The sequence below is a fragment of the Galeopterus variegatus genome, unplaced genomic scaffold, assembly GCF_000696425.1.
Source record: "Galeopterus variegatus unplaced genomic scaffold, G_variegatus-3.0.2 Scaffold4223, whole genome shotgun sequence".
NCBI classification, from domain to species: domain Eukaryota; kingdom Metazoa; phylum Chordata; class Mammalia; order Dermoptera; family Cynocephalidae; genus Galeopterus; species Galeopterus variegatus.
The window spans coordinates 89848-98310 of NW_007730334.1; the positions used below are offsets into that span (position 1 = coordinate 89848).

Here is an 8463-nt window from a genome sequence, read left to right on the forward strand (position 1 = left end):
TTTGCCACTGTTTTCCTGAAAGATCCACCTCTCCTCCCTGGAGCGTGGTCTCCTCATCTGTAGGTTAAACTGACAGCTTTCAGTGAGGTCCTATTAAGTTGCATGTGGCAGAGGAAGGTGTTCAGAGCCCAACCTACTCGTCCCCACCCCACCCCTGTTGACGACGGTTTACTGTGTTTTCTCTTGTGACACCTCACAACAGTCTACAGAACCAATTTCCACAGACCACTTTGGGAAGACTTGCTCTCATTCAGAGTCAGCAAACATCTTCTGGAAAGGACCAGATAGTGAATATTTTAGTTTTTGCAGGTCATCCAGTCTCTGCCGCAACTACCCAGTGCTCAGGTTGTAGCATGAAAAGAGCCAAGCAAATGAAAGGGTGGGGCCATGTTCCAAGTACAACTTTATTTACAAAAATAGGCAAGAGTAGGGTTTGGTTCAAAGGCTGTGATTTCCAACCCCTGAAATCCAGCTGTCGTGTCAAAGATTGAAAAGCACGACTAGAAAGTTTGCAAGGCTGTTCGGCGCCTCAGAGCCCTGGGCAGATCTGGGACAGGCTCTCAGCCCCTGGCGGATGCCCCGGCTCTTTCTGCTTTGCTCAGCACCTCTTTTGACCTGCAAGAGAGACGTGCCTTCCTTAGCTCCTTCCTCAATAGCGGGCTGGGGGAGAATTGATTCCATTATTGCATTTGGTCTAAAGGCAATCGTATTATACAGATCGGCCTCGTTATTCATGTTCAAAACTGGAGAAACAGAGGCATCAACAGACTTACCCCAGACAAATTAGGGCTAATTCTTGTAATAAGAGCAAGACATATTATTTTAGTTACATTAACTCACCAGAAGCCTGTGTTGCCTTTTATCCAAGGCCCATGGTGATGCCTAGACCGCAGATGAAATTCATTCACTCCTTCCTGCAGCCAACACTTCCTGAGTGTATGCTGAGGGTCTTGCCCTGTGCTAGGTGCAGAGATAAAAAGGTCCTGGCACTATGCCAAAGGGAATCCCTTCACAGTGTCAGAGGGAAAGCCAGTGTGAGTTACAGTGGTGTCCCCTAGAGATGCCCAGCCCCTATTCAGAGGCATAGCACTGAGATCCTGGAATTGCATCCAATCTTGCTTTAACTGTGTGGACTGGACTTGAGCTGGTCATTTAGCTCTCTCTCTGTTAAACAACTTACTTGTCTCTTAAGTGGGAATTATAATAACTTGTACCTCACACAGCTGTTGTGAAGATCAAACGAGGTAATGTGCAGAAAATCACTTTGTAAGCCAGAAAGCATGACACAAAGACACACACTTTACACCACACTTTAGAGCCCCACTTCCTAAACTCACATTCTTTCTGCTACACTAGTGGTTCTAAAATGCTGTTCCAAGGACGGGCTATCATGCAATCACCTGAGAAGGTTGCAAAGATTCCCAGACTCCATCTGCACCTACTGAAACAGAATGGATTCTGGAATTCTGTATTTTTTTAAATGCCCCCTAGGTGATTCCGAAGGGAACCCAGTGTGGCAGCCAGTCATTAGCACAGCTTTGACAGTCTAGAAGCATGTGGTAGATCTAGAACCATGGACTCGTGTGTGCTGGTCTTGCCTCTCAAGGTGGGCTTGTGGCTTTCAGGGTCCTTGTGCTGTATCTGGGAAATCTGTACAGTTTGATCATTGCTCTCCTGGACAAAGTTAACAGCATGAGCATTGAGGTGAGTGTCCCACCCTCGGCAGTTGCCTGTCACCCCAACCCTCCCCACCCCACCCTCCACACACCGGATCATCATCGCGGTCGTCAACACCACTATTCACTTGCACTCCATACATCTTGTTCAAAACTCAACTCGGTGTGGTCTTCTCAAGTAAGCATAGAAAGATTAGGTCCCACTTCCTAGATAAAGAAACTCAGGCTGGGGTTCATGGCTAGTCAGTGACTGTGCTGGGATGAGAACTGGGGGCTTTTGACTCCACGTCTCCTTGTACCATATTACCCCTTTCCTTGAATCTCATTGGGAGATCTATTGACGGCTATTCCAAATGATCCCAGGAAGAGCAGCAGGCCATGGGGAAAAATTGGGAGAGAGTAACCATCTCACAGAAACAGTTCAGAATGGGCACCCCCATGCCAGCCCGGCGGGAGTACCCACTCCAGCCGAGGGTAGCTTTGCTGCCCACTCTCATCCTGTTCCACCTGGAAGGAAATCCTGAGTAGTGGTGATGGGGAGGTCGGGAGGGGGAGATTTCTTAGGGTTGTTTGCCCAAGGCATACCATACTAGCATCAGATTTCAAAGCTTATAGGCAGAAGAAACCGTGCATAGTAATTTTTCTGCATCAAGGACCCTGGTACTTACCTGCCACTTCCTAGCAGCATGACCTTGAGCATTACGCCTCCACTCACTGAGCTTCAATCTCCTTGTCTGAACATGGGGTAATAATCCTTACCTGAAACTGTCTTGTGAGGTTGAGGAGAGATAACATGTGCTGCTTAGAACAGTTACTGACACTTACTAGGGACCAGCAAATAATATCCATTACATCTACTGTTCCATTATTGGGGCCAATTCTAGTCAAATGGATGCAGAGAAAGAGAGACAGAGAGACAGAGAGAGAGACAGAGAGAGAGAGAGAGAGAGAGAGAAGAGAGAGAGAGATGTGAGAGAGAGGAGAGAGGAGAGGGGGGAGGGAGAGAGAGAGAGAGAGAGAGAATGTTTATTTCCCAAGAAATGCAATGATTCCACCTTTGGTATCTATGATGAACTCTTATTTATAAATAAGTGGACAGCTTTTTTTCTTTCTGCCCTCCCTCCCTCTTTCCACAGGAAGGTACTACCAAAAATAACACAAATCATTGGACAGAGTTTACCACCTTCTTTGCCACCAGGACAGCCCCTGAAGAGAAATGGTCCATGCCTCAGCCTGGAACAGGGCTCAGGAACAACAGCACGTGGGCCTTGGAAGAGGCGGGTGTTCCAACCATGCCTCTCACAAGAGCCAACAAGACCACCATCTACACCCAGAGCCCGCAAGACCAATGCTGGGAAACATACGTTGGCCAGGTGTCTCCCTGCACCCCTTACCAAGCCCCTTCACATCCATTCCATCACTTAACCCCAGCAACTTCCTGAGGTGTCATTGTCCTTATTTTATGGAAAACAGAAGTGCAGTTCAGTGAGATTTATGATTATCTAGATTTCAAAATTAATAATAATAATAATCAGTGCAAAGACTCATGCAATATTAACTGTGTGCTGGGCCACGTTATGAGCAACTAGTCCTGTTAAGAGTCCTATTACTATCATTCTTATAGGAACAGATGAGGAGACTGAGGCACAAGTGGTTAAGTAACTTGCCCAAGGACACAGATAGTAAAGAGCAGAATGAAGACCCACGCCCAGGCATCTGCTCCAAAATCTGTGCCTGTAACCATTTTGCCTTTCACTTTGATACTTAATCTTGTTCAGAGCATCTCAACCCTGAGGTATTATCCCGTTGGAATGAGTCACGGGCCACAGGAGACTTAGATTCTTTCCAAGTTTCATGTAATGCTGATTTTGAATATCAAACTTCAAATTCAAATTAAATATTTATTGAGCACCCATTATGTGCCAGAAGCCCATCCCTCTGCCCACTGCCCCTTATAAAGATGTGCAATGAAGATGCCACTGGAGGGCCCACTGGGTCAGGCCCATAGGAGTGCACAGAGACTGCAGGACCCTGAAGGAAGAGGTGGGTAGTGGAGGGGCAGGGCGTGGTGGCATCCGAGGACACCCTGTGTTGCAGGAGATGCTGAAGCTCTCCATCATTGATATGCTCTTCACCGTGGCGAGCATTCTGCTCATAGACTTCTTCCGAGGACTTTTCGTTCGGTACTTAAGTGACTACTGGTGTTGGGACCTGGAAAGCAAGTTTGTAAGTAAAATGCCTCATCCATTGGGGAAGTTCATATGGCTAAATCCAAACTTCCTGATGCCTAAGCTGAGAGAGGGACAGGAGAAGGGTGTACAAAGCTGAGTTTCCTCCTCCTCCTTATATTTTCCATTTTCTGGGATGGCCACATAGGCCATGATCTCTAAGTATCTATAAGACCAAAGAATTCTGTACACGTGACTATAATGAACTGGTTTATGCCAAAAAACTTTGGAACTTTTCTTAATGCAGCAATTAATTTTCTCTTGTAGCCTGAATATGGGGAATTCAAAATAGCTGAGAATGTGCTTCATTTAGTCTACAACCAAGGAATGATTTGGTACGTATCAAAGCTGCATCTTGTCTTTGCTTACATATCATCTGGGCTAAGATTTTAATTGACTTTGGATGGGACATGACCATAATAAATACAGTCATAAGCATTAAGAAAGGTTGTTTCCAAGGGAACTATTTCACATGTATAATAAGTTTATTAATGATTTTCTAATAAATTTGCAGAAAGGAATGATAAAGAAAATAGCCCATTTTTAAGCCATTATTGGTCACAGTCACACACACACACACACACAAATCTGCCCAGGAACCAGTAGAATAAGCTGCTGGAGAACTGGGGAAGGCTGGGAGGAGAGGCGACTTCTCCCAGCGAGGGCTTCAAGAGTGGTTCTGGTCCCAGCTGGGGAACTTGGCCATTCCTGCCCTCACTCCCCACTCTACCTCCTACGTGACTCTTTATTTTCACATTGACACTGGACCCAGGAGCAGAGCCGTCCCCCAGACTGACAGACCCACTCGGGGGAAATGCCAGAAGCTTGGGAACTCTGTTCACCCAGGCCACCTCCCAGGCCAAGGCAAGCCTGTTCCTAAAGACACTAAAGAGCGGAATGAGGTCATCTGATCCCCAGGCATGTGTGGTCCTGTGGGCCTGGTGGAGAACTCGTTAAGTAATCGCACAATTTCTGGTGTTACCTATCGGACCACAGATAGTGCTATTTGTTAAAATACAGGAAAACAAAAAAAAAGAACATTGGATATTTCATACACTCAGAAAACACCATCTCTCTTCATAATAAGATTTATGAGATTAATTAGATTAATAGGATTTATTGAGAGGTATAAAGTAATACTCCTCCAATCAAATTCTATATTCTTATAGTCTACTGCATTTTGCAAAATATCTTCACAATACAGTATTAAAAATAATATGTAACATTTATTTAATATGTGCTAGATATCAGGTACTTCTATGCCTGTAATAACTGATTAAATCCTTATAGTAACACAATGAGGTAACCACGACTATTTCCCCCATTTTAAAGATGAAGAACCTATAGGTACAATTAATATGTGTCAATTTAAAAATAAACAAATAAATAAAATATAAATGAGGAAACAGAGGCACAGAAAAGCTTTATTTATTTATATTAGCATATTCATTACTACAAATCGTAATTATTCTTTATGCCCCTTACCTGACCAATCACTCCCCTCCCTCCCTCCCTCCCCCCCATCTCTAATATCCTTAGGTTTGTTCTCTCCTTTTGAAAGTTCAACATATTATTGTGGTCTTTCTTTTTCTTTCTTTCTTTTTCTTTCTTTCTTTCTTTCTTTCATTCTCTCTCTCTCTCTTCTTAGCACCCAGTTATGGATAAGAACATGTGGTATTTCTCTTTCTGTGTCTGGCTTATTTCACATAATTTTCTCCAGTTTCATCCACGTTGCTGCAAATGGCAGAATTTCATTCTTTTTTATGGCTGAGTTGTATTCCATTGTGTGTATACACCACATTTTCTTTATCCAGTTGTCCGTTGATGGACAGTTAGGTTGGTTCCATAGTTGGCTATTATAAATAGAGCTGCAATGAACAAAAAAACAGAAAGTCTATCTTGCTGAACATAAAACATAGTGACATTTCTGCCTGCCATGAGAAACCAAACATTTTAAAAACATTTTTACCTATTAAACATATCCTTATATCTATACTTATTTTTCTACCACTAAATCCAAATTCCACAAGTATTAGATCAAATGCACATCCAGTATAAACTGATTTAGACTTAAAGTTACACCTGGTTTTGTTCCATATTTGACATTTATTTGTGGGATGACTACACGTCCCAGTTTCCCTGGGATGGTCTGTTTCTTGCCTGTTGGCCCAGTTTCCACTCTCAGCACTGTCCCGGTTTGGAGGATATAAGGTCACCCTGCTGGTAGCAACATGTCTTTGGGCAAATTACTTAAGTTTCCCAGACCTGCCTTTCTTGTTTATAAACTTTGAATATTTACCTCTCCTTTCATAATTACAGAAGATTAAGTGAGCTGAAATGTGTGAGGCTGCTCAGTGCAATGTCCAGCAAAAGTAGGTTCTCGACGTACGTGGATTAAACCTGAACGTCAGTAATTTATGAACATAGTCCTCGCGGTAGACGGGTAAAATCTGGAGCTTGCCTCAGTCTGTAGGCTTCTCCCCCCAGGAGGCCCTTTTCTCTGCTCAAGTAGGAAGAGAGAGACAAACAGTCTTTTGCAAAGAGGATGTTTTAAAATAGGATCATTACCATATTCAGGGACTTATCTCCAGAAGGTGGAGGGTTGAGGTCTCAGAACTTCAGGGAGATTCTCCAGTTCTTTAAGCAAAAGGTGTAAGCCCCAAAGTCTCAGCACCTGGTACCTCCCTGGAACTTCTGGACCACGGCCCTGGAAGATACACAGAAAACAAATGAAAAAGCATATGCAAACTGACCTTCCTCATGGTTCCAGGATGGGGGCCTTCTTCTCCCCATGTCTCCCAGCATTCAACGTTCTCAAACTCATTGGGCTCATGTACCTGAGGAGCTGGGCTGTGCTGACCTGCAACGTGCCGCACCAACAAGTATTTCGAGCCTCCAGGTCAGTAAGGAAGAGGTCTGCTTCACTCAGCGAACTTCTATCCACATGTGCCATGTCTGGGGGTTCCTCCAGCAAGGGGGTCTCGCCATCTCTTTGCCTGTCAAAATCCTGCCTGCCCTCCAATTTTATGTCCTCTGTGGAGCCATTTCCAGTGCCTCACCTTCAGAATTAATTTTTACCCTTCTTGAGCTCACGGCACATTTTTCAAAACTCTTTAATAATCATTTTTAAAAAGCACAAATCATAAACCTTTAGCTTGATGGATTTTCACAAACTGAACACAACACCCAGCACCCAGATCAAAAAACAGAACAAAAATGACACCCAGAGCACCCTACTTGTTCTTAATTCCAATCACTACCGACTTCTAATGGCGTAATCGGGTTCACCTGTTTTTTGGTTTTTGGGTTTTTTTTCTCTTTATGTAAATGGAATCGCACAATATGTGCTCTTTTGTGTCCAGCTTCTTTTAACTCAACTTGTGTTTGTGAGATTCATCTCGTTGAGGACATTACTTTGTCCCTGCCACTGTTGATGAGCCTGTGGGTTGTTTCCAGCCGTCAGCTACAGTGAATAATGCAGCCTTGAACATTCCAAGGGTGAGGCCCTGGAGGTGGCTTCACACAGTAAATAAAATAGGAGGACAGGAACTCAGCAAATGTTTACTAGATGAACAGGTTGGGCTGGAGAAGCTGTCAAGTTCCTCTGAACACTGATTTCCAGATTAAGCTGCATGTGACCCTATGACAGACCCAGCACTGGGAGGAGGATTCTTTAGTTTGCAGGCAGTAAGGGTGACAGTTTCTGTGTGGGTTCTTTGGGCATATACATCCCTGGCAACTGGCTATGGAGTGAACTGAACACATGGCATTTGTTTTCTTTGCAGATCCAACAACTTCTATCTGGCAATGCTACTGTTTATGCTATTCCTGTGCATGCTGCCAACTGTTTTTGCTATTGTCCGATACAAACCATCTCTAAACTGTGGGCCATTCAGGTAAGTTATTTCGGTTCAGTCACCTCTGGCTAGAGCCACTGAGAGCTGTGGGGAAGTCGAGTCACACTGAATTGAATTCTTCTGGCTTACAGGACAGGCAAACAGCATAAAAAGATCTCGAACCCGCATCTTTTGAATCCAAGATCAATGCTCTTTCTGTGGTAGCAGGCTGCCCTGGAGTAAAATCATCTCTGTGCTCATGTTAAAAAGATACAGCCCTTTTAAAATAAAAAAAGGAAAATAACATTGCTCCTCTGCTAAAGAGAAATTCTACCTGGTCAAAACCCAGAAAGTTCTTACTAAAAGATAGTCCACATCACTTTTTATTCTACGTTATCTAGCTATATCCAGGCAGAAACCCCCAGCATTATCTCAACGCAGTATTTACTTTAAGTCGTTTGATACAACACATATATAACAGAGCCTATTAAACCATACACACACACACACACACTGTGATTGTTGACCACACCTTCAATCCTACATATTAATTAGATGGCTACTTGATAGAAAGCCATCGTAGGAATGTTGCGCATCTCTTACGTAAATTCACGTATTTTCCTCTAGGCATCCAGCCAGTTTTTGATGTCTTGTAGCATCCTTCTACCAAAAGCACTAAAATCTGGAGTAATGGTTTTCTTTCTTACAGTGGACAAGAGAAAA

General features: G+C 43.7%; 1 protein-coding gene across 1 annotated transcript in view; it reads left to right on the forward strand.

Moving 5' to 3' along the window:
• TMC3 (transmembrane channel-like 3) overlaps positions 1-8463 on the forward strand; it is a 45252-nt gene that overhangs the window by 27706 nt on the left and 9083 nt on the right. Inside the window, exons 12-17 of the mRNA XM_008587037.1 lie at positions 1626-1704; positions 2813-3049; positions 3774-3902; positions 4172-4239; positions 6675-6803; positions 7690-7800. Of these exons, the coding sequence (XP_008585259.1) occupies positions 1626-1704; positions 2813-3049; positions 3774-3902; positions 4172-4239; positions 6675-6803; positions 7690-7800 (753 nt within the window). The remainder of the gene's footprint in view (positions 1-1625; positions 1705-2812; positions 3050-3773; positions 3903-4171; positions 4240-6674; positions 6804-7689; positions 7801-8463) is intronic.